The sequence below is a fragment of the Hyperoodon ampullatus genome (assembly GCF_949752795.1).
Source record: "Hyperoodon ampullatus genome assembly, chromosome: 17".
Lineage (NCBI taxonomy): Eukaryota > Metazoa > Chordata > Mammalia > Artiodactyla > Ziphiidae > Hyperoodon > Hyperoodon ampullatus.
Window position 1 is genome coordinate 75,207,360 of NC_136930.1, and position 26,971 is coordinate 75,234,330.

General features: G+C 45.5%; 1 protein-coding gene across 25 annotated transcripts in view; it reads right to left on the reverse strand.

The window, feature by feature from the left end:
- The window catches only part of PTK2 (protein tyrosine kinase 2), a gene marked incomplete at its 5' end in the record, with an annotated part of 198,079 nt that overhangs the window by 76,290 nt on the left and 94,818 nt on the right, over nucleotides 1-26,971 (reverse strand). For 8 of the 25 annotated variants that reach the window (XM_079722518.1, XM_079722515.1, XM_079722506.1 and 5 more), the window contains 5 exons: nucleotides 1,016-1,033; nucleotides 13,811-13,863; nucleotides 17,578-17,608; nucleotides 22,946-23,063; nucleotides 24,758-24,865. In XM_079722518.1, coding sequence (XP_079578644.1) covers nucleotides 1,016-1,033; nucleotides 13,811-13,863; nucleotides 17,578-17,608; nucleotides 22,946-23,063; nucleotides 24,758-24,865 — 328 coding nt within the window. Of the gene's footprint in view, nucleotides 1-1,015; nucleotides 1,034-1,915; nucleotides 2,000-13,810; nucleotides 13,864-17,577; nucleotides 17,609-22,945; nucleotides 23,064-24,757; nucleotides 24,866-26,971 lie in introns of all 25 variants that reach the window. The other 17 variants (XM_079722517.1, XM_079722507.1, XM_079722496.1 and 14 more) reach the window with 6 other exon arrangements.

Below are 26,971 nucleotides of genomic sequence, written 5' to 3' on the forward strand. Positions count from 1 at the left end.
AGGTCATCCAACTGGCCAGCTGGTGACAGGACGGGGCGAGGCTGGAGCCTGGGACCTGACCACTCACCCAGCAGCCCTGGACTGGTCACCAGTGTCCTCACCCGCAGGACAGTGAGGAGAACACCAATCATGTTCTGAACCCCTGCCGGGAGACTCGCTGGTGAAGGGCACGCATGTGGGGGGGGCCCTCCACACACATCGGGGGCGCCCACCCAGCAACTACCAAGGAGTCGGCCTGGAAACGAGGCGCAGAGCTTCGAGCTGGAAGTCCCAGGAGGCAAGGCGCTTTCCAAGTCACATTTAGTCCTGACCTCTCACTGCAAGCACTTTGCTCATGGTGCTCAAGTCGTCAACCAGACACACACGCAAGCACAGATGGACTCTTCAGTGAAAGTATTCTTTCATTTAATCGTGAGGAAAAATGCAACCCCCCCTTAATTTTAGCTTATAAACCTTACCCCTTATCGTAAGAGTACAAAGCTTCGTGCAGGCAGTACACAAAGAAAATGGAAAACAAGACACTACACGTGACTTCTAAATTTCTAGTTTATGAAAGTGATAACCTCAGCTGCCTGAAAAATACTCATTATCACTCCTGCTGATAGTTCTCTAATTATTTTAGTCTGTTTGACTCTCAAAAATCACTTTTCCTTCTTTCCTTTCCACTACCTCACTCCCAAACTAAAAATTACTATATACGTACGTGCGGAGGAGTGTGCAAATTTCTCCCATTTACTGCTGAATGATACCATTTTGACAATTTTTCTTCACCTCTAAAATTCGCTATGAATACATACGACTTGAATTTACCACTGAGACGTGGTAAAGAAACTGACAGTTACCCTTCCCATGTCAAAGCCCTGAATAATTCTGAAGAGATCACTGACTCACACCATGGTTTCTTCATACTTGTTTTGTTGGATCAAAGCCACATTATGCCTTTCATTAAATACTGAATGATATTTATATCCATAAATAATTATATTAGTAACACAAACATGAAAATAAATATTACCGTCCCCACTAATTTCATCTGCAGATCCGGGTGGCATGCAAAGAAAGGGGGAGGAGAGAGAGAAGGGAGGGGAGGGGAGAGAGGGAAAACGCCATTAAAAGGACAAGCAAATCAAAGCGCAAGGAAAACACACAAATTACCCCCCCAGTCCAAGTCAAAAGACAAAAGAAAGATCACAGGAGTCAGCATGTTTACGTAAGGGCAGTAATGCAAGTGTTAAGCGGTCCACACATTACCCCAAGTAAATAGCGGTTTAAGTGCGTTTCTGCCGCATTAAGCAAAACTGATTTGATCGCTTCTCACAGTTAAATGTTAAAAAAGGACTCCACTTTCCTCAAAAGGAATTTGTATCCTCTTAGAAATGAAAACCATGGGTCATTAATGTGTACCCCACACAATAAGCAGGGAACAGCCCTCAGCAAGCCTCCCCAGGATTCCAGCCTCTCTAAAGAAGCTTAAGGAGTACAGCACCTGAGGCTCTGCTGGCGAGCTTCCACTTACATGTATACAGTTTGTAGAAATGACTCTTCCAATTGTTACAGATAATCTTCCCTTTGCTAGAAAACGCCCCCCCCCCACCGTGGCCTCTGCTCTGCAGCACCCTGAGTATCTGCCCCCGAGGCAGGAAAGGCAGACCCCTGGGGCTCACTCGGACCATCCTTCTCCATTAATCGCATGCCAGGTCAGGAAACACACGAGGCAAAGGTACCTGCCGGCCCCTTTGGTAAAACACTAAGATCCCACAGGGGAAACCAGGAAGCGACTTCTCGCCCTGTCATGCATTTAAAAACCAGCAAACAGGCAAACAGTCTTCTATGAGGATAATCTACAAGCATCTGGTTAGGCTGCTGCCTGGGGCGCTGTGGTTAATAAGAGTCTGTGCAAAGATGAGTGCAGTACCCGCAGAAGGAGGTTCGTGGGAACAGAAGACCAAAGGGAGAAAGCGCCTAGCTTTCTTAACTTTATGTTGGCAGTGACTGACTCCTTTATAAAGAGGCAGGAGGAGGAAAGAGAAAAACAAACACATTTTAATACAAGAGCAAACTTATATTTTAAGGCATATCTATAAAAACAAATACAAAATTGCAATGCTTTTATGTGACTACTGGCACACTTGATTTCTTCATATAACTGAGTTTTAAGAAACATATTAATATTTTAAAATGCAATTTTCCCTCTTAGGAAAGATTAGCACTAGACACAGAAACTTTTAGCAAGACATAAAGAGAGTCAGCCAGCTAAGCCTTTACAAAGCCAGCCAAGTAAAGGTACACATACCTTTACAAATAACAAAACTGAAACGAAATGAGACAAACAACAAAGACCAATAAATAATTCAAGATTCTTGTGAACATCTAACATTCAACCACAAAGAAAAAAAATTGCAGAAAACTAGCAGATCCTGATTTGTGAAAGAGCTTTATAAGCACTTTCCCCCAAATCATCAGCAAAGACACAGACCTTAAGTGTACACCTTAAATAAACTGCCTTAACATAAAAAACATAAGGACATCTGAATACATAGGTTGCAAAGCCCCTCCCCCGCCTACCAGCATCCTTTGTTCATTCACTCTCATTCATGGGCTGCAAACTCACTTGAAAGTCAACTCTCTCTGTATGAGGCACTTGCTGGATGAACAAGCACCCAGGACAGTAGAAGAGAGAAGAAACAACTGCAGTACGCTAAGGGCAAGAGCAGACAAGTCAAACTAGAGTCAAAACAAGGGATGTACAGCCCTTTAAAATGCAGCGGTGACACCATGTGACAGAAAAGATGCAGTGGGCATGCACAACTGAACTGCAGATCCACGAGGTCCCATCAAGAAAGGTAAGGATTCCAGGTGTGGGCCCAGGGAGAGCAGGGTCAGGATGACGACGGCAACAACTTACGGCCATCAGTTAGGAACAGAAGTGAGAAGAACTGAAACAGACAATGTGGTCACGTTCCCACAGGGTGTGCTGTTATCCCAGCAATGTGCACTGTTCCATCTTCCCCCCCTTAGCACACACTCAGTTTCCTGTGTGATGACTCCGGAGGGCAGCTCCCTGTGTTTTATCGGTTAAGAACACGAAAACAGTGCCCTGTGCCAGGCGGGATGGAATTCCGGATGGGGTGGAGGGGCAACAGCTACGGGGGTCATTGAGATGAAACAACAACGCGGACTGTGGATAAGATAAGAGCATTCTATCAGAGTGGAATTCCCTGGTTTCGGTAATGACACTGTGACTGTCTAAGAGGATGTCCTTGGTCTTAGGAAATGCACACAGAAACATTTATAAGTAAAGGGGCATGCCATGTCTGCAACTTGCTTTCAAACGTTTCAAAAAAAAAAAGAAGAAGAAGACATACAAATGCCCAACAGGCACATGAAAAGATGCTCAACTTTGCTAATGACTAGAGAAATGCAAATCAAAACTACAGTGAGGTATATTACCTCACGCTGGCCAGAATGGCCATCACCAAAAAGTCTATAAATAATAAATGCTGGGGAAGGTGGGGAGAAAAAGGAACCCCCCTCCTACACAGCTGGTGGGAATGTAAATTGATACAGCCACTATGGAAAACAGTACAGAGGTTCCTTAAAAGAATAAAATACAGAACAACCATATGATCCAGCAATCCCACTTCTGGGCATATATCTGGAGAAAACTCTAATTCGAAAAGAGACACACACCCCAATGTTCATAGCAGCACTATTTACAATAGCCAAGACATGGAAGCAACCTAAATGTCCATTGACAGAGAAATGGATAAAGAAGATGTGGTACATATATACAATGTAATATTACTCAGCCATAAAAAAGAATGAAATAATGCCATTTGCGGCACCATGGATGGACCTAGAGATTATCATACTACACAAAGCAAGTCAGACAGAGAAAGACAAATATTGGATGGTATCACTTATATGTGGGATCTAAAAAATAATACAAATGAATCTACTTACAAAACAAGTGGACTCAGACACAGAAAACAAACTTATGATTATCAAAGGGGGGATGTGGGGAGATAAGTTCGGAGTAAGGGATGCCCAGATACACACTGCTACATATAAAACAGATAAGCCACAAGGACCTACTGTATAGCACAGCAATTATACTCGCTATTTTGTAATAACCTATAATGGAAAATAATCTGCAAAAAAAACCCTGAATCACTTTGTCTTACACCCGAAACTAACACAATATTGTAAATCTACTATACTTCAATTTTAAAAAAGAAAAAAAAAGTAGAGGGAAGGAGAAAGCAAGTGGGCCAAACGACAGACATAGTGAATTTGAGTGAAGAACACATGAGACTTCACTTTACTATTCTTACGACCATCCTCTATGTGTGAAATTATGGAAAAATAAAATATACAGAAATCTCTATTTGGATTCAGATTCTGGCTCCACTACTCACCCCATGACATTAGAAAAGTTACCCAACTTCTGTTTCTGTTTTCCTATTTGTAAAATGAGGCAGTAACAGAAGCTTCCTCAGTAAAGAGATGCGGAGAGGATTCCACGAACTCCCAGGGCACCAGGCACAGGACAACCGCTCCGTAAGCGCAAGCTATTCCTACCTTTCAATTTTTTATCTTATTTCTAAACTAAGGTAATGACTACTCTTCGTATTAACTTAAAAAGCAAATACTTTTTAAAAAATATAAGCATAACTTTTTTTGAGTAATAACAAGAATATTATCCACACCATAAAAAGAAGTGTTAGGACCCTTCCTTTATTTTATCCAAGATGACTGCTTTAATTATGCTTGTGAACACCTACCATGAGCGAACAGCACACTGTGTACGTGCTGGGGCTACAGCAGTCCATTCTTCCCTTATTGAGCTTATGTTCTGGGTTGGGAAAAGATGATTAAGTGAGTAAACCGTGTGGTACATCAACATGTAAGTGCCATGGAGAAAAAACTCAGAGCAGATGCAGGACAGGGAGTGCTTTCTTGTGGGGCTGCACCTCTAAATATGGAAGGAGTCGTTTGCTAAAAGCTTTCCAGAGCAGAGGTGAGCCTGGGGCACTGGCCAAGGAGCAGCAGGGAGGTCCGGAGGGGATAGGGGGAGGGGGAGGGTGGGGGAAACGTACTTCTCAGTCACCCATTTCTCAGGGCAACTGAACAGCTGATGAACGAAGGCTGTCTTTAGAAGCGTAACAGCGGGGCTTCCCTGGTGGCGCAGTGGTGAAGAATCCACCCGGCAATGCAGGGGACACGGGCTCGAGCCGTGGTCTGGGAAGATCCCACGTGCCACGGAGCAACTAAGCCCATGCGCCACAACTACTGGGCCTGTGCTCTGGAGCCTGCGAGCCACAACTACTGAGCCCACAAGCCACAACTACGGAAGCCCGCGCGCCTAGAGCCCGTGCTCCGCAACAAGAGAAGCCACCGCAATGAGAAGCCTGCGCACCGCAACGAAGAGTAGCCCCCGCTCGCCACAAGAGAAAGCCTGTGCGCAGCAATGAAGACCCAACACAGCCAAAAAAAAAAAAAAAAAAAAGAAGTATAACAGTGAAATAAACGAAGATGACATGAACGCACCCGTGGCCATGTTGTGGCCCCGAATGAAATTCCTGCACAAACATCAGTAGCTGCCAGAGCCACGAGGTGAAACACAGACTCTCTGAACCTAAGGACCGGCTTAACGTCACAGAGGCAGCAGCCAGATGTTACACAGCACCTATGCATGGTCTCGTAAAAACAAAATCTTTGAGTCCGAATCCGACCAAACTCCTCTCAATCCTAACGACCAGGCTGTAGGTAAGTCAGGAATACAGGGGCTGGAGGGGGACCCGCTCAACACAGCATCACGGAGCGGCACGTGGCCAGACCCAGAGTGTGGGGCACATCGTACAGGACGCGATTTCCTCAACAGATAAACTGCGATCAAGAAAAAAAGAACGGGGGCGGCAGCGCACAGAGACAGGAGGAGACAGGAGACGCAGCCAAGTTTACCCAGCCCTGCTTGTCTGACCCCAGACTGGAGGACACCAAGTGTGAAAATGCCTTAACCAGGGAATCCGAGCACTGACCGGACAGCTGGTATTAAGGAACTACTGTGAAAGTTCTTACAGTGTTGCAATGTTGTTTTTAAAAAGTCTTTATCTTTTAGAAATGTTTACAGAGGAATATGCCTTCGAGGCACTTGAGACCGTCTGTGGGGAGTGTGTGTCTGTGTGGCTGGGGACAGAGGTGAGGTGTGGCTGGTTTTCAGCTGCTGAACCTGGGTGACGAGCCTGGAGGATTGCTACCCAATCTACTCTCTCTGCTTCTGTGTACGTCTGGAGCTTCCCATGACGAAGAGTTAAAAAGCTAAGAATTCAAAAGCATGACGATATCCACCCATTCACATGGCCTCTTGCTTGTAAAAATATCAAATGCATTTTATCTTGACTCATGCAGTTTGATTTTAACAAATTCCACGATATGATGCAGCCATGACATGCTACTAGAAACCTGTGAGGTCAAATTCCAGAATTTATATTTTAAAAGTTTCAAGCCTTCCTTTAAAATTTTTCTCTGTGAAGGGGGAAAAAAAAACCCTGGGTCTTTGGATGTTAGCAATATGTGTTTTTATGTCTAACAAGATGATACTTGGGCTTCTTGTAGTAATAAATTTTAAGAAGATCATTAAAGTTTATTTATTAATGTGTTAATAAGTTTAGCAAGAGGATTAAGACGGTTCATCAGCTAAATAAACCCAGACACTGGCCATCGCAAAGCACACTTTCATACAGACAAAAATGCACCCTTGTTCAAAGTGCTCTCGTGAGGGCAGCAGCGCGCTGTCCCTTGCTATGCGGAGGCTGTTAGGAGGGGGTGGTCACACTCTAGTCTGGACGCCAAGTTGACAGGATTAAGAGGACGGACCCATGTGGCCTGGAAAGAGTTTCCAGTAGTAAATATCCTCTTTAAATTTCTGTTGTGCTCATGACTGCTCCGATCTCACTCGGGCTCTTTTTCACCTGAAAGTGTCTCAGGCTACTCCCCCCTGGGGGTCCTGCAAGTGTCTGCCTGTCTCCAGGCCTGCAGCTGAGAGGTTCAGTCCAATTCCAGGGTGAGGAACAGGAAGCCATCCGGCTCCGGGTCCTTCTTGGGTGTCATTCTACAACACCTGACGTAGATGCTTCAGCACCCATGTGACTCCAGCGTATTCTTCTCAACTCCCTTAGAAGCCAGAGGTGAGGGACATCAGCAAGGAGCGTCCTCAAATCTCCAAAGAGGCAAAGAGAGTTCAGACGCTGTGACAACGGTGCGAGAAGGGGGACTAGGATGAAGGAAGCAGCACAGCGGGCGCGGTGGTGGGGTGGTGGTGATGGTGTATTTTCATGATCACTTCCTTGTTCACGGGCAACACGATCAACCGCCCTGCCCCTACCCGGTCAGAGACAGCTGAACGTCTCTCCTAACGCCAGACTGACTACAGAACGCTAGTCTAGTCGTGGCTGTTGGAATTAAAAGAATTTCCAGTAAGCCAGGTACTATGAACATGTCCAACCCCCAATACGTAAGACTCGGTGCACGTAAAAATCACCAGTAGCATTAATGTGATTAAATCATTTCATAAAGCATATAATTTACAAAAATTAACTTCACATGTACTAGGCGACAATACTCTATTAGGGCACTTAAAAAAAATCCCTAAAAGCTTTTGTTTAAATCAAGCTTTCAGCACAGACAGAGACTACCTTCTAAATCAGTGTTATCAAAAGTGAAACTAGGATGTAAACCAGACAAAAGAAACTCTTTCGAACTTCAATACAGGGTGGACTTTTGGATTCCAACAGAACAGTCAGAAATGAGTCAGGACTATGCTATTCCTGATAAATGGGAGAAAAACTACCCTGAAATCAGACTCAGACTCTTCCAAAACTACTCCTCCCTTGTACACACAAACATCTCAAGCTTTCCAATGACTCAGCGTGGTCTAAGGGAAAGGCGACAGGTCTGGAGCCCAGGTCTGGGTTTCCGTCAGGCTCTCGGCCACTGAGGCTATGTGAGCCAGGCCTCGTCACCTCAGCCCGTCTGTAAAGTGGAAACACGAGGACGACTGTCCCGAGGCTCAAACAAGACAGTGCTTGGGAACGTGCCTGGCATAATCTCTGAGCCTCATTCACATGTAAATAACTATCAGTACTTATATTTACAAAGCAGCAGCAGAGCAGTGAATGAATAACCGACCTAGTGTTTCAGAGACTGTGAGAAAAAAAGGGGGAAAAATGCAAATAATTATTATGGACTCTACATATACCACTTTATATTTTACGTTACTTTACAGTTTACAAACTACTTTTGCATATATAAAGTAACTGCTTGATAATAGAAATGCACAGTTTTCCCTAGAAAGAGTCACTTCCCATTTTCACTGTACAAACAGAATGCTTAAATAAATGCAATTAAACGATCCTGACTCTTAGAGTAAAATATTCCAAAATCAGTCTATTGAACCCATCCTAAATGGGCCGGTACGCCCCCACAGTGGGGCCACTTGGGTGGTCAGCCTGTATTCAGTAGAACCCGACTTTACCCAGACGTTCAGGGAACCTCCCTCAGTACTTGTGAATGAGTTGGTCTTGTCATCTCTTCTTTAAACCCTGCACTCAGAGGCTTGGGAATTGCTTTTATGTATGTTGAAGCTGATTAGCTGACATGACTCCTTTCTTTTCAACAAATAAAACATGAAACTTCAATCTCAAAAAAAAATTTAAAGTAACTGCTTTAGAATTTGTAATGAAGCAGCTTAATGCAAGTAACATTTATTTTGCCAAGTTTATTTTCATTTAGAACAATTTTTAGTCACTAACTTGAGAAACCTAAAGGTAATCTTAAATAACTGGAATGATGTCGCATGATTAACTAAACCAGAAGAATCTGTTACAGAGTAAAAAAAAAATTTTTTTAATTTATAATAAATACTGAAAAAGTATCATCACAAAGTGGTGCATTTGATCATCAACCAAGGGCTCAGCAGACGCAATCAAACCAAACATTTCTAACAAAAGAAAGAGGTCATTGCACTGGTTGTCATGACAGACACACAAGAGAGAAAATCGTCTTCTGATCTCCATCCCATTACTACAACCCAGATTTGTGACAAGAGCCACGTGCACAGTGCAGTGGCCATCATGCGTTACCTGTATTTCTGTTACACTTAAGGTCCTACTGCTTGATTAAGGGCCTGGTTATTAGAAAACAAAACAGAACCCTGAAACACAAAAACCAAAGTTTATACCTTTGAAATATTTAAAATTCAGCTTTATTCATTGATTTTCATCGGAAATACCTATATTCCTGGGGTATCTTCACCCACACTGACGTGGCTCAAGCATGCCTCCCCCCTGCCGCCCCGATCCTGGAACCCCTCTCTCTGACCACTTACAGACCCCTTGTCTGTAGTACAAGCAACGGCCTCTCCACTATAGTTCTAACTGAGCTCCAGAACGTGTGCTTACACGTTTCCTAAAAACTTACACTTAGGCTAAAAAAAATTACTCTAGGCCCTCAGAGAAATGTGCCCAAGGAAATGCACTATTCTGCTAGATATTTTTGTAAATCTGTTAACCTTATACTTATTTTTATAGGGAAACTTTGTCTAGATTTCAGAGATAAACTCTGCATGTATTCAACATCAACTGTAACTGTGCCCCTACTGGAGATGATCTGATAACTACATTTCCTCCTACAATGAGATTGGAAGGAGGGCCTGGCACCCCGTCATCACAAGCTGAGGACTGTCTGAAGGCATCTAGGCCCCCATTCTTCCTGCTTGCTGGCCTCCATTCCCCTTACCCGAAACCACCTAGGAGTGCGTCCAGAACAGTTCAGTGACCAGCTCACAGCAAGCGTCTGAGAGTCCAGCAACTCTCAAGGTCACTGCTCGCTCTGGGGGGGTCCCTGCCTTTCCTCCTCCTGTTTCCGCGCGTGGAGTGCATTCCTCCAAGTCCCAGCACCTCTCCGCACCTTGCTCGGGCATCGGATTCATTTAAAGACAATCACTGGGGCTTCCCTGGTGGCGCAGTGGTTGAGAGTCAGCCTGCCAATGCAGGGGACACGGGTTCGTGCCCCGGTCTGGGAAGATCCCACATGCCGCGGAGTGGCTGGGCCTGTGAGCCATGGCCGCTGGGCCTGCGCATCTGGAGCCTGTGCTCCGCGGCGGGAGAGGCCACAACAATGAGAGGCCCGTATACCAGGAAAAAAAAACACAAAAAACAAAAAATAAAGACAATCACTAAGCACTATGTCCCAGACAATAAACGACAAATAAAACACGTCTTTGCCTATGATGGGGTCAGGGTCTAGTGGACAAGAAGGTTTCTAAAATCATTACATCTATTTAAAGACTATCCACAATAGTGAGACATATGGTGGGCTAGAGAACTCGGAGGAAGAAGAGTCCTGGAGTAGCCAGGGAAGGCTTCTAGGAGGTGGCGGCATCTGAAGCCAGCCTTGAAGATCAGGTAAGAACTTTTCAGTTATGAATGTAAATAGGGGAATCAGACAAGTCCCACTTTCTCCATCTTCCGAAGTGATTCTTCATCTGTACCTGGGGTAATCTTCCTTAAATTGTTATTGAAAGGCAATATAGCCTAGAGGACAATAATGACCTGAGTTCAATCCTAGCTCCATCATTTTCAAGTTGTGTGACACTGAACAAGTGTGTTCACCTCTCTCAATTTCCTTCCTCCTATCTGTGAAATGGGGAGACGACAAAGACCTCGTGAGATCGTCGTAGGGATGATATAACACCTAACGCTGTGCACAGCACACTGAGAACCTAATAGAGACCCGTCACCTCTTAGCTGTGTGTGACCTCGCCTGCCCTGCTCTCTGCCACTCTGGCTGGTGCTGGGTTTGCCAAGTCCTTGCTTCAGTGCTTGCTGTCGCGCAATGTGTGCGTTCAGTCACCTGCTCAGAGACTCCTCTTGACCCCAACTTTAAACAGTCCCACCCCTTGCTCTCCATTTGCCTGCTTTATTTTAACTCAGCGTCCAACTATCTCCTCCACAGAATGTGAGCTCCATAAGGGGAGGGCCTGCCTTTGTTCACTATCGTACCCCAGCATCCGGAACAGTGCCTGGCACACAGCAGGCACTCAGATGTATCTGTTGACGGAATTACCGTAAAACGGGAAATGTAAAACTGGAGTAGTATCCACCTTGTAGGGTTTGCTGGGGCCAAACGGGATGGACCCTGACAGAAAAACAAGTCATCACGGCCGGCATACAGACTGCGCCTCAGCCACCACCCACCAGCCTGGAGACAGATCAGCTTGCGGTGGGGGAGCAGACACGGCGCTCTGCAGGGTCCGGGGGGTGGGTGGCTGGTCTCCCCTCAGTGTCAGCACCACACCCACGTGGTGCCGGGTTTCCAGGCTGCTAGGTAAGGAAGAACCCCGGGGTTTAGCAACAGTACCGGCTTTCTTGGTGTCAACTTAATAATTTATGGGCGATGTGCAAGGCACAGCTCCTGGCTGGCCAGGCTGGTGAGATGTTATTGTCTAGTCTTTGTGGAGGACACAAATAAAGCACACTGTGAGTCCACTTCCACAACAGGGAGCAAGCCACGGGCGGGCTGATGAAGGATCACAGGAACGCAAGAAGTCAGGCCCGTCACTGCATATCCACAAGACGCTGAGAGTTCTTCCTGGCCTGTCTCGGTGAACCACCAAAGCGGTGGTCACGTGTGAAACAGCATCACTGACTCTAAAGAACGAAAGACCTTGACAAGTGACAATGGAAAGGACATGCCGGACGGTGGAGCAGCTCAAGCAGAACGACAGAGGGAAGGAGGCGGGGCGGAGGGCTGGACGCCCGACTTTGTTTGGCTGAAGAGCAATGTGGGGGGAGGGCTGGCAAGGCAGGTGGTGCACAGACCACCGGAGGCCTCTGGGGGCTGAGCTGAGGAGTCGAAACTTCGTCTGATGGACTGTGAGTCATTCCTGAGAGTTCCTGCCCAGAGAAGTGCCTATTTAAATTCAGTAAAGGTGGTAGCCATCAGGCAGCTACTGTAGAGAAGGGGCACAAGCGTGAACTTCTAGTCAAGGGATAACCAGGGAGAAGCGAGGAAGGCGGACTCAGAAAGGAGGCGTTGGCGGGGAGACGTGGAACCGGCAGGCGCTGGGAGGAGCAGCTGTGAAAAACCTCCTCCGAGGACGCCGGGAAATGGAAGGAACAAGACCTGAAGCTTCTGTGAGGCCTGCTGTGTTTCATCACTAGCCAGAGTCATGATGAGCCCAACAGGGCGTGTTAGCTCCGCACCACGCGAGCAGCTGTGAAGCACGCGTGCGGCAGCCACAGCGGTGACGGCCACCAGTGCCTCCCGGGCCTCACTGCCAAGCCTGCTTCCAGTCTGGCAAGGAGAGGGCCAGAGTGCTCCCAAATTGCTCAAAGCTGGCTCAACCTCACCTCTCCTACGGAACACGCCACAGAACATCCTTTGATGCCCAGCGACTGACGGGGTCCTTTACCACCTCGCCGCTCTGGCACGTGGTGGCCCTTCTCGCCCCGCCGGAGGGCCTGCTCTCCGTCTGCTCAGCCTCCTGCTCTGCCACAGACGGGAGATGAGCACGCTTAGCAGCTCCGTGTCACCGCGGGGGTTCGGAGAGCCCAGTGGAGGTGGTGTGCGTGCCGGCCACCCTGCAGCCCGCCGGGCGTCTGGCACTGCCCAGCAGTACCAGCTCCAGCCCTTAACACCCCTCTCCCCCATCAGGAAGGGGTCAGTTTCCTGAGCCGCAGCGCTCCAGCCCACACACACCTGCCCCACGCGATTCATCACTGGAGCATCTTTGCTAAGCATATGGATACGAGCACAGACATTTCTTGAGAAGGGGGCTGTGGGAAGTTTGTGGACAATAAAAAAAAAATAAGCAACTCTATTTGTACACCGGAACACTAGAAAATAATTCAGTCATCAACGAGGCAAAAGCACAAAACTAAATTTTAGGTAAAAATTAACTCAAGGTAAATTAAACTAACAGGAATTAGATTTCTTCTAAGTCAGATTGTCAGATACTAGAGTTTTAGGAAGCTGTATTTTAGAAATGTGACATACATAAGAACATATATGTGTGTGTATGGATATACATGTATACGCATACATGTATAAATATACACGTATAGTATATGTATCAATATTTTAAGATACCAAACCTGGGTCCATAGAAGATGCTTTTTGCTTTTTCCCCACCTTTCCTCTATTTTCCACATTTTTAAATAGGGAAAAAAGGCACATGTATTTTGAAAACATATCAAGGAAAGCACACCACACTCATCACACCAGCAAATAGTTAAGATAATGCTTATGTCAACATCTTAACTATATTTTTAAAAAAGCAATATTCAAACACCATTTTATGTTAATTGTGAAAGACAAAAGCTGTTTTAAAATGTTTCACATTTCCTGAAGTTCAAAAAATAATAAATATACAAAGTATATTATGTTAATTTCTGCTGCATTACAAAGATAAGTTATAATGGCAGTTTCAAAAGTAAAAATTTTCACTCCAAATATAATTAACATGGAATTAAAACTGAAGAATAACTTGGAATTCTATACAATCCTGAGTAATCTAGTATTATACACGTATGTCTCATATTAAAAAAAATCAGTGAGCTATATTTAAACCTATTTCATGATGGTAAAATTATGCAAATTTTAAAAATTATTAATAATTTTAATGTTTAATTTTTGTAAGCTATTCTAGAAAGAAGTAATCCTAATAAAAATGAGCAGACGTCTAACACACGGCGATTTCCTACCACCGCGGTGGGCCCCTCTGCCTGACGCCTGTGTGGCCTCTTACCTGACACGGAGACGGCGTGGGTCCGAACGCCCTGCTTCTCGCTGTTGGCCAGCCTGGAACAGAGGTGCAAAGCCGTGAGTGCCATGCTCTTCAGACTACACCGCCAGCATTCATTCAAACTGTGAGCTGCCCAGAATCAGGACGACTGTGCCATTTCCCAGGGAGACTGCACAGTCTAGAGGGGTGATTTTGTATAATACTGGATTCTACCACCTGAGTCCCTTAAAGTCACCAGACTGCTTTAATGTTTTAAAGACCAGAAATTAAGACAGAGAAGTGAAGGAACGCTGAACTATAACACCACTGAATGTGGTGTACGTGGCTTAGATTAACTTTAATTTAGATGCTGCACTGCAAGGGAGTGGCCGAAGTTATACCACAGAGGGAACGATGCCTGGGACTGAGATGCGAATGTGAAACACTGTTACACGACTGGCCCTGCTTCAATTTTGAGCACATCCAAGAGCAGGCAGCACATGGACATATATTGTTATTATTTACAGACTGAAACAAGGTAAGCTTAACGCATCCGGTTATGTGTTTCATGAAACGGCTCGACAACGTTAGTGTTTTACATACACACCCACATAAAATAACATTTTGGCCAAACGTTTCAGTGACATTTAAAAAAAATCCAAGTATAGTTCAGTTTAAAATTTTCGGAAAAGCGTAAAACAGAGAAAAAAGGAACCCTATAGTCTTTATTTTTTAAAATATTTTTGTTGCATTTCTTTTATTTTTAAATCAATTTATTAATTAATTTATTTTTGGCTGCTTTGGTTCTTCGTTGCTGTGCACGGCTTTTCTCTAGTTGCGGTCAGCAGGGGCTACTCTTTGCTGCGGTGCACAGGCTTCTCATTGTGGTGGCTTCTCTTATTGTGGAGCACGGGCTCTAGGTGTGCGGGCTTCAGTAGTTGCAGCACGTGGGCTCAGTAGTTGTGGCTTGTGGGCTCTAGAGCGCAGGCTCAATAGTTGTGGCACACGGGCTTAGGTGTTCCGCGGCATGTGGGATCTTCCCGGACCAGGGCTCGAACCCGTGTCCCCTGCATTGGCAGGCAGATTCTTAACCACTGCGCCACCAGGGAAGCCCAGAACCCTATAGTCTTTAGATGTTAAAGTTACTTTGCTCTTTTTATAAAAGAAAACTTTTTCCTGCTACATAAGCCTTTACTCTAGAAGTACTAAATAAGAATTTTTCCTAGTATATAGAATTTATATTAGGTAATACGGGAGCTTAAAATAGTATATCCCCATTGAGCACTAGAAATATTCAATATGCAACTGCATAACCTCTATAATTAAGGGTTACAGAACAAAGCCATAGTCCTGAGTTCCTTTTATGGAATTCTCTAAATATGTGAAACGGTATCTTTATTATAAAAGTTTAACCAAAGTTGTTTTCTAACAAATCACCAGTTCCTCTTCTATTGCAGCTCCACGACTTATTGTCACCATCTCCAAACTACAGTTATCAGGAGGTCACAGGTGCACACATTCATAATAAGCAGGTTACATCATCTGCCTCTGTATCCTGTTGATAGGACACCGGGGTCTTCCTTTGCTACGGGTTGGGATGCTACTTCAAACCAACTTACAACTGCAGGGATATCTGCACTTCTCTGATCAGTGGCAATAACAGGTCTGCGGCTCTACGATTTGTGGAAATTCTGCTCTTTTAAAGTTTGCTTTATTTGTTCAGTTTTTCTAGGATTTGTTAGCACTTCTAACCTACTCCCTTCTTCCTCACTTTTTTATCTGTGTTTATGATTCCAGTGTGTTTTAATCCTCAAAGTCATCTCTTAAAGACTTTCCACAACTGAAGATACTATGAGCATTAGTTCCTTGCCTGATGTGGGACATTAATAAATATCTATTAAATATTGCTGAGTTTGTGAAACACAAGGCCTAAAAGCTAAGAGAAAGCTGGTCTCGCCCATCCCTCCACTCGCCTGCCCAGCTACTGTGTACCTACTGTGTGCCAGATACTGCCCAGTGTCAGGTCTACCATGTCACATGACCCTGGCCGTCAACAAGGCCACAGGGTGTGAGCAGCAGGGAGGTAACTGTTTAATGTGAGATAAGTTATAGGAAAACACACAGGGCTGCTCCTGGGACTGGGGTGGTGGGAGGTTTCCAGAGGCAGGGATGCAGGATAAGACTTGAGCAGGGCCCTGCTGAGGACAAGGCTGGAGGGAAGGAAGGACGGTGTCCAGGAACTGAAGGCAGTTCAATGTGACTGAAGAGTGAGCATGAGGAACGGGAGGGGAGGCTGGAGGAGCTGGCAGGAACCGTCGTGCAGCTTCCTGCCGGCTGGCTGAAGGATGTGGGCCTGAATCTAAGAGCAGCAGCAGTCACGCGAGGGGTTCAAGAGGAAAGGTCCCTTCTGCTGTTGTAGAGAATGGATGGGACGGTAGGCAAAATGGGACAGGCAAAGATGGGTAGGAGGTGTGCAGAAACATGGGAACCCAGAAGACCTGAGACTGCTATCCTCTGAGGTGGGCCCTTGGCTGGTGTTTAGGAGGGTTCCCACCAACCCCTAACTAGTAAGTGTGGTTCACTGTCCTTAGACTGTTTGTACAAATAATATGGTTCGTGCTGAACTCTTGCCTTCCTTCTGGGAGTCTGGAATTTGGGTACACGCCAAGCAAAGTGTGCATACATGACCAGGCCCCCATAAAAGTCGGGGCACCGAGTCTCTAACTAGCTTCCCTGGTAGACAACACTCCACGTCATCACAACTCATTCCCGAGGATCAGGTGCGCCCTACCTGAGTCCCTGAGAGAGGGCTCTTGGGAGCCTGCCCGCCCCTGGCTCCCTCGGGACTTCATGCCATTGCTCTCTGCCTGGCCAATTGTGCTTTGTGTTCCCTGGCAGCCATACATCACAGCTGAGAGCATGATTACGTGCCGAGTCCTGGGCGTTCTTTCTAGAGAATCACTGAATGGGGTAGTCTTGGGGACCTCGACACAGGAGTCTACTGGAGGAGCCCAGACAGGTGATGACAGCTAAAAACCGGGCAGGGATGGTGGGAATGTGAAGTGGATGGAGCTGATAGTTAGGAAGCAGAAAGGAAGGAACTGGCGGTAGACCGGTGATGGAGGAGGGAGAGAGACAGAACAGAGGTGACGCCCAGGTTCCACCCTCTTTACCCCTCTATGCAGTGGCCTCTCAGGTGCTGTATTCTCTGCAGGTGCCTTGGGATTCTCTTCAAAGCTCCCTCTGAGTGCTCAGCACACAGCTGTCATTGTTTATTTACCTGTATATCTGAATGTCTAGATTGTAACTTTCATTTGGTCCCCAGTTCCTAGCACAATGGCTGAGAACAGAGAAGTTTTGGCATTCTTTGACTTGTACAGATTGAAGCATCTACTATGAAATTCATGACATAAACAAATTTAAAAATTAACATAAATTACATATCTTTAATTTTCTCACTTGTAAAATAGCCAGAATGGTGTCTATTTTCAGGTTCTTATAAACATTGTCACTGACGATAAAGCGACTGTTTGACAACAGACCTCCCTCACACGATCACTACTATTCTTGAGCTCCCTGCTGAACTTAAAGGGAAAATTCATTGTACACTTTGGATTAAACCTAAATACATGATTTACAGTTGATTTGATTTCCTTCTGGAAACATTTGTTTTCTAGTTTCCTAACCATATACGTAGAAATTTGATTACTCAGGCAAATGGATAATAAAGCATAGTGATTTCCTCCCAGTTTCTAATGCACAGGAATAACGACACACAAAGCAGTACTTACTTTGGTATCGATGGCAAAGCCCGTTCACCTTCTGGGGAAAAAACAGAAAGAGAGAGATGAGATTCCTTTTATTCCTTTTGAAAAGATTATGTATAGAAATCAGAGAAAGAAGATGAGTCTTATTTCAGAATTTTAGCAATAACCCTTTAAAACGAAGTTGGTATACGGCCTGTCTTAGGTTTCCATGGCTTTATTTTCAGTATTTATGACAAATATACACTGCCTGCAGGTGCAGACTATATAAAAGGTATTGCCAATCAAAACCAAATGCTAAGGGATAAACTGATGAAAGATATTCTTCCCAGGAGACTCTAGAAGATGAAGAATTTCTCATAATCAAAGCCAACATTCTTTACCAGAGACTGAATGTCCTGCGGCAACACCAAAACCCGTGCAGGACTGTGCTCCGCAACAAGAGAGGCCACGATAGTGAGAGGCCCACGCACCGCGATGAAGAGTGGCCCCCGCTTGTCACAACTAGAGAAAGCCCTCGCACCGAAACGAAGACCCAACACAGCAAAAATAAATAAATTAATTAACTCCTACCCCCAACACCTTCTTTAAAAAAAACAAACAAACCTGTGCAGGACACACAGAAATCCAAAGGAAACAAACCCACAGGTTGTGTTCCTGGAGGAACGGGGGCAGCCAAGGGGCCCAGCAGCCTCAGAGGTGGGGCCTGCAGTGTCCCGTGGACTCGACTCGGGAGGTGTTGAGGCCCCCGCGACGGTGGCAGACTCCCCCGCCACGGCTGGGCTCTGGCCAGCGCATCACAGGCAAGCTCAGGACTCTGCTCCGTGGCTGGGGAGACGTGCTCCCTCCCCTTCATCAGTGAACCAGGAAGCACGGAGCCCCCTGGTTTAATCTCTTTTATCTGGATGAATCTGGTGGTAAACCCATCCCACCAGTCCCCTCGCTCCCCAGGCCACGGGTTCCCCTTGTCCAGGTCTCCCATCCCTCCTCCTATCCCCCGGGGTCCCCTGTGAGTGCAGGCCGTATGGCCCTGAACACAGCATGATGCCTTCACACAGTCCATCTCTTGAAAGATTCTCTTCCTTCTGGTGGAAGCATCATCCCTCAATCTTTCAAAGCTCAATTCAAGCTCAACCTCCTCAAAGGAGCCCTTCCTGGAACACCCCAAGTGGCTCTGGATGGCCTTCCTGTGCTTCTGCTGCATTAGCAGAGCGCTTCCCACGTATCAGACGACTTAGAAGGTCAGACTTGACCCGCCCACAGGACACCCCCCACAGCAGAGGACCCGGCACTCACAGCCACTGCATAATACCCAATACACTGCAGAAACTTCATCCAAATTTCCTCACTATGACTTTCTGACATCCAAATTTTAAGCAAAATAACCACGTTATACCATGAAGACCAAACTTAGAAAAACTGGAAAATCCTATCATTAGTTTATTACCCCATGGATGCTACCACCACCACCTTACCGACACTCAACACTGTCAATTAATCATATGGGCTTTCAAATGACATGTCAGTGTGATTTCTAGCTGTTTTACTCTCTCTGTTGAAATTTCTGCTTCCTTGGAGAGAAAAAGGAACCAGATAATGAAATATCTGGTTAATACAGACTTTATAAGAAGCTGGGCAGGAGTAGGAAGAAGGCTGAAGATGAGGCGATTAACAACCGAAGGAGCGTAAGAGAGTCAATTTTCAGGAAACAAGAACGTAGCAGAATATTGAGAGAAAAGGCAAGACACTGTAAGCAGCATTATAAAAATCCCTACGCGCTCACCAACTGAAATGCCCAATTCTAGGAGCTAACTTTTGACACTGCTTTAAATTTATAAGTTGAATGAGTAACATATGCTTTCTCATGGCATTCATGTGGTCTCTTATTTCTCAGGATAAATTCCTTAGGATTAAGGATGCATCTCTGTATTAACCCACATTTTTATTTTCATTTTTAGAACTGAGGCTTTTAATTTTTGAATAAAAGTTTTTAACTATTGTTTTTTAATTAAATAATCAATACAGATTCACTGTAACAAATTTAAATCATAAAAGTCTACAATGTAGACAAAAAAAAGTAGACAAGTTGAAGCCCCCCCCACCCCACCTTCACATACAATTCCACCTTCCTTAGGGGTATTCATTGTCCACACTTAACTTTCCAGACTACCAGACTCCTTGTACGCTTATAAACACACACAGGTTTGGCTATACACACACACGTGCATGTAGGTTTCAGCACGGAAACAGGGCCAGCTTGTCTTTTCAAACAGCTGCACGGCATCTCACACTCCCTTATTTATTAGCTACTAGCTCCACCCCCGTAGACACCAGGGTCGTTCCACATTTTGTGCTACCGAAGACAGTGGAGCAGGGGCGCTGCATCAGTGGTCCTGTGGGGCTGTTTCCAGGAGGGGCCGGCAGTGCCAGGAGCCACCGAAAGCACTGTCCCAACTCACGCCGACACAGTGGAGTGTGGAGGGTACCTCGCAACAGCCCCACCAAGAATGGGTATCATGGTCTTTCCACCCATCTAACAACAGGTTAACAGACACAGAATGCTATCTGTCACTGTCTGTGCCCATAAGCTTACCAGACAGTGTATGTCCGTTCTTCTATAGGTGCCCATTTTTACCCTCTTATTCAATGAGCTAGAAGAACACTTGAAGAATAAGGGATTTTAATTCTTTATTGTATGTATTACAGATGTTTCCCCTTCTATGTCACAGCTTTAAAAAGCATTTCTTTTACTAATAGAAGCACTTTCATACTTGTGTACTGATGAACTCTACGGATTTGCTCTCCGTGCCTTCTGGGTTTTGTGTCAGGCTCAGGAGCAGCCCCACCCTCACAATGTGCAGAATTTAGCATCATCCTCCATACAGAAACCTTCCTTGAGAACAATGAAATTATGACCCTGATTCGCACAATTCTTTCCTCTGAGGAGAATTTTACTAAGATTGAATTTTACTAAGATTGAAAAATTGCTACTGAGCTTTCTTGCAAGTAAAGGAAAGGTCAGATGACGCCCCACGATAAGGGCCAAGGTCACACAGTGACTCTGCTGGAACCTGGTTCAGGGCATCGGACTTGTGACTCTTACTTTTCTGCCCCAATGATACCACCTTTAAAAGCACTTCTTAAATTCAAAGCAATTATGGTGGATCACAGAGCTAACAAAGTGCATCTGGGCACATGAGACCTCAGGTGAAGAACTTGCACGTCACTCTAACTGTTAACACTCGCAAACGTGTACATGCTCCTTACCATTAAGCAGTTTGTAGTCTAGAGAGCACAGATGGGTACGTACATGATCGTTACTTAAAGTACATACCAGGAAAATGGTGCATTAGAGTTGTGGAAACATGTTTCACATTTATTTGAAATTTAAAAAAAAACTAAATTAAAAAATGCACATGTGCTCTTGTCCACGTATTTCTGACTATAATCCATTAAAACATTTGGCTTAAAATATTTCAATTAGGCAATATAACCTCACTTTAGGTATCTATTACAAAACAGTCGTGTAATAAGTACATATGCTGTGATTTAGAATAAAGTAAATAAATTATCAGACTCAATAATTAATTCTATAAAGACAACATAAAATTGGTAGCAACCAATGCCCTACTAGGTTTTTTATGAGAAGCATTTTCATTTATGCCATTTTCATATGAATGAAGAATTTAATGCATCTCATTTCATGAGATTTGATATCAAAATGTTTCTCCCTAGAGGGGAAAAAAAGCCAATTAAAAACCAACACAGGAAGATGTTAAAGCTTCAAACATTTAATGCCTAATGTCTGAATGTTATTTTTTTGTGTACTAACAAATTAATGAAGAACATTTTGGTAAATCAGGATGAAATTAAAAAATTATTCACTAAAAAGAAGACAGGCGATATGGCACATTTAACATTTTCCATAGCATACTATCTTTATATGAAGCAACTTTCCCAAAACATTTAAATAATGTTTGCAAGGTACATACCCCCATTTAAAGCACAAAATGAAAACTCAAAAAGCTCATGGATGCAAAATTTTTAACTGAGAGTAGCCTTTAGATATTTCTAAAAGCAACTTCATTACATAAAGAAAGTGATGATAAATACACACTATATTTTAGGAAAAAAATAAATGAAGAGGCTTTATTGGTCTGATCATAGTGGGAAAAACATTTTTGCTAGATTAGCCACATCCTGGAATCCATGCACTTACTGGCCTTTGGGTTCATGGCTTTAGATACCGTTTTCAGAGCACAACACCCTGACACTAACTTTTAAACAAAGGTTCCAATGATGCCTCTGCTTCACACCCTCCCGCAATGCCCTCCACCTGCTGCCAGCACAGAGAACTCGACTGCTGGGCAGGCAGGGCCCTCTGCTGTGTCTACACTTGGAGCTCAGGGCTTTGTCATCTGCTTCCCTTGTGTGTCTCCACATACGCTTCCCCATTCGCTTACCACTCAGTCATCCCCGACTCCCTCCAGGGATCGTCCTACCCACAGAGGGGAGTGCTGGCAGGGATCCTGTGTCCACCTGCCACGGAGCTGGCTACCTGCTTGACGGGGACTACTGTGGACCCCCCTACCACGCTATAAAGTAGGTACCATTCTTCCGTTATGGACGAGGAATCTCCAAGCCAAGGCTCATCTAGTGTGTCAAGATCACACTGAAACTAGCAGCAGCGTTGCAATGACAGCAACACTGAAGTTTCTGATGCTGTACGTGCCAGCACGGCCCCAAGCCACCTACACACGAGGCCGTCCCCCCACGACTACACAAGACAGGGACCACTCTTGGTGTCTAGTGGGACGGAACTGAGGCACAGAAAGTTAAGTACTTTGCAGGTGGCATGCACTCATGATTTGAACCCATAGGTCAATACAATTCCAAAGTCCAGTTTTTTCCTGCTTTATTTCAGAAATCCAAATCCTCTGAAACACCCCATCTTACTACTAAAGAGACACAGTCATGTTTCTAAGGTTCATCACATCATGCTTAGAACTACTGCTCTAAGCTTTTGAAATCTATGAGAAAAAATAGGAAAGAGACTTTATTTATCATGAGTTACAAGAGACTTAAAAAAAAAAAAACGACCCAGAACATAATCCCAAAAGTTTATTTAAAAATGCTAATGGTAACCTAGAAAATACATTAAATATGTTGCTCAAAACAAAAGGGTCTAAACACAACGTTTCCTTTAAGCCCTGTCCAAACCCAGCTCTTAGGCTGTGAGCTGGATCACTTCCCTAGAAAAGCAAGAATACAGATCCACTGGGCTGAATTATTCATTCACTCTTCACTTTCACAGAGCGATCTAAAAGGACTACAGGCTGTGGGGTGAGCTCGGCTAACGATTCAGAGGGAGCACTGGAACAGAAGGAGAGCTCACCTTTCTGGGGCCTGATGATGAAGGACTGCGTGGCCCCGTGCACCAGCCGGCAGTACCCATCTATCAGGTCGGCCATGTTCTCGGCAATGGTCAGGGACGGTGCTGTCACCGTCAGAGGCTGGACAGGGGAGAAGACCCAGAGAGAGCCGTTATTGTTCTTTCCAGTAATCAAAGGGACAGCTGCACTGTGACATCAGATCTCTAGATACACTTGAACACAGAGAAGAGTGGGAGCGAAACAAGATCTGTCATAAGGTTTGCGTGAAAAAGGAAGTTTGATATTTAAGGATGTTATTCCTAGAATATGTGACAGAAGGCAAACCCAGGCAAAAAAAGAAAAAGCACTTAAACCGAGACTCCCTTTCTAGAACAAAAAGAGGTGAAAAAACCACTTCCCTTCAGAATGTCTGGTCCCTTAGGCACGCTCTAATTTAAAAAAGAATTTAGAAAATTAGTAAGCTAAAGTAGAGCTTATTTTAGAAACTAGACAAATGTGGAGTCAATTTTTATCAACGATCCATCGTAATTTTTCTGATATTAAAGAAAATTAGTGGAATTTCATTATTTTGAGCATGCATAGCATGTTCTGCCTAAGAGCTTAGAAACCACACTTTTCAAATTAAGCATGCAATTATGATAAACTTCCTAAAAACCTATCATTAAATGTTATCCAGGAGATAATCAAAGCTGTATTTTACTTTCAAACACAAGTATGTCCTAACTCATGTAGTCTTCATAACCTCCTTCCAAAGGGACAACTTATCTCACCTGCATTATCCTACGTATTATTTGGGGGTATAGCAAACAGAAAGGAGGACAGCCTGAAAATCATGGTGCAAACGAGAAACTACTGAGATATTTTCAGGAAATTTCAATTTGTAATACGGTTTCAATATCTCATGGCATCATTTGTTTAATTCTGAGAATCAACTGCCTGGAGCCTAGAAACGCCGCGATCCCAAGGCAAGCAGGAGCAAGAAGGCGTGAGGAGCCCTGGAAACAAACCACCCCAGCAGGGGCCGCAGCAGAGCAGGGCCCAGGTGTGCGAGTGGGGCCAGGTGAGCTCCAAGAACGGGCTTCACCCACGAGTAAACCTGCGTGTGCCGCCAGGTTGTGCAGACTCTTCAGTATGTGAGTATTTTCTGTCCGTCTTTCAGAAAGGTCACCTTATGCAGTATTTGCCAAATGTTCATTTCTCGTGCCAGGCCTGCCTTTACTTTCCACACCACGTGCTGATTAAGAAGAGGCTCTGGGTCTAGACTGTCTGGGATGAACTCCATGTCTACCACCTACTAGGACCGTGGTTACCATCCTGTGCTTGGTTCCCTCATCTACAGACTCGGGGTAACCAAAGTATCTCAAAGTGCCTCTTCCGCTGGGTTCTGAGGATGCCGTGTGTTGTCCTTGGCTTCTGTGTTAAGTGTCAGACAGTGGGGACATATGTGGCAGAAAGTACCAGCTGCTGCCGTGGTTATTTTCCTAATTATTACCCCCCAGAGAATGTCACATACTGCACAGTCTGGGAAATAACAATGTAACATAGTTTACAGAATTTATATAATTCTAAGAGGTTGATTTTCTTGGTAATTCATGATAATCTTCCAGCATCTCCACAATAAGGCTCCATTAATTTTTAAACCTGTTTTCTACTCTTGAGGGCATTTAATCATTATTATTTGTAACGTAACGCTTATTACATTAGAGAAAGCTGTGATCCTGATGACCCATGAATACTTCTCCTGCACCCAGAAACAATAATCGTTTCTACAACAGCGCTTTATTTCCGTCTTCCCACCATGACACACTCCTTACCTCAGGCGCTCCTGCAATCTTCAGCTGCAGCGTCCCTTTCCTGTCCTTGTCTTCGCTGTTTGAATACTGAATGGTCTGCACTTGATTGAAGTCAGCCAGGTGTGTGGGCTTTGGGAAGAAAAGGCAAACACTCTGGACCACAGATGCAAGACTCATGTGAACTATTCTGTGCAATCCTCATGGTCCCAAGCCCACCTCATCCTCCTGAGGACACCTCCCTAGACAGGATGTCTGAGGAAACCAACTGTCCGTGTCGCCTGGGGGGTCATTCTCCCTCTGAGGAGCAGTCAGGGACCTGCTAGGGCCACCTGCTCACCTCCCTGGTCAGGGATGTGTCTGCTCTCTGTGTTCCTGACGGCCGAGGGGCACTCCATCCTCAGGAGCTGGACAAGTGGTCACCAGTCCCACATGACACATGACAGAGAAAGAAGAAGGGAGTCCCTGACCTGACTCACCCTCTGGTCTGGGGGGAACTGTGTGAAATTCTTGGCCTAAGGGAACATTCTGCTCCACTTCTCACAGAGAGAGGGACCTGTTCCCACTCCCAATGCACCCTGAGCTAGAACAAGTCTCTGAAACGTTCTGAAGTTCCAGAGTGTAACAGTGCTAGGGGGACGCTGGGTATCCAAAGGACCCTTCCCACACAGACAGGCCAAGAGAGACACTTCATTTTCCCAAGAGGAGTAAACTCTTTCTTCTTATGCAGACAAAATACGCCCATCCGTCTTTCATCCTCTACCATTTCATGACAACGACCAGTTTGCGTGAGATGATTCCTACAGGTTTATCCAAAACAATCGGCCTAGTTAGGACCTCTTTCTCTTAGAAAATCACAGGTATCAGCCCCTCCCTGCCAAGTGCCCCACTCAGCACAGATTATGCCACTGGGACTGAGCCAGAATTACGGTTCAGAAGGGGACTCCTACCCCGCGCCCCTTCACAGGGAAGCGTCTCTGCAGCACTGCTCTCAGGCACAGCTGTGCTCTGTCAGGCTCCCGCCACGGACGCCCACGGGCAGTCCTCCATCCCCTGGGTAGCACACAGCACGGCCCCCACGCCCGGCCCTCTCTTGGCCCCTGTGGCCTCTGCCCTCATGGGCTCTCCTCCTCCCTCCCTGGCTCTCTTTCCATTTCCTGGCTTCTCCCCTACTCAACCCACAAACGTTCAAGTGCTACAGGGCTCTGTGCTGGGCCCCGTTCTTCTCCCCAGCTGTGCACGGCCTGCCCGGCGAACACCATCCAGTCCTGTGGCACAAGTACCATCTCCAGTCCTGGGCTCGGACTCAAGTATCCCACTCCCTACATGACATCCTCGCGTGGACATTGGAGAGAGACTGCCCGCACACCCAGCACAGTCACGGGGACGCCCCCTCAAAACACCTTCCCCCTCCAGTCTTCCTCACTTCAACAAAAGCATCACCATTCAACCTGGTTCCTGAGTGGAAATATGAAGGCATGATTCCTGACTCCCCTCCTTCCCTTACCCCACATCCAGCCCAGCTCCCAACACCCAGAATCCGTGCGTTTTCCCTCCGTCCCCACGGCCACCACTCCAGTACAAGCCACCGTCTTGCACGGTGCTCAGAATCCGTCCTGCAATTGTTTCCCAGCCAGTGTCCCTTCATCCGTGTTCGTCCTCTACACAGACAACCCCCGGAAGCCAGGGAGGTATTTTAAAATGTAAATCTGGTCCTATTAAGTCCCCTGTAAAAACAGTACAATGCTAGCCAAAAGGAATCAAACACCCACCTGATCTGACCTCTGCCTGCCTCTCTGATCTAATTCCCCACCAGGACCTCGTCTTGATGGGATGTGCTCTGGTCTCACTGGGGCAGGGCCATTCCCTGGGGGCTGTTTTCAGCTGACCGAAGAATGAGGAACATGAGTGAGGACCAGGGCTGTGAGGGGCCACATAACGTGCAGGAAATTCCCACGTGGTGAAAAACTGTCTTGTGTCCTGAATGGCTTTCAAATGTCCTGGTGTTTATTCATGCTGGTGAAAAATCTGATTCTAGAACCCACATCTATTTGAAAACACATGCTCTGCATGGAATTTTCCAGGAACGCAACTTAGGTGTAATTCAGGGAATATTACACTTTCCTGTCTTTGGAATGTTACTATGAGTTGCTCACCATTTTGGAAAAGGACATCACCAAAGGCGATGCCAGTCTGATGTTTGAGCTGCTGGCACAAGGTACATACACTGTCATAGAG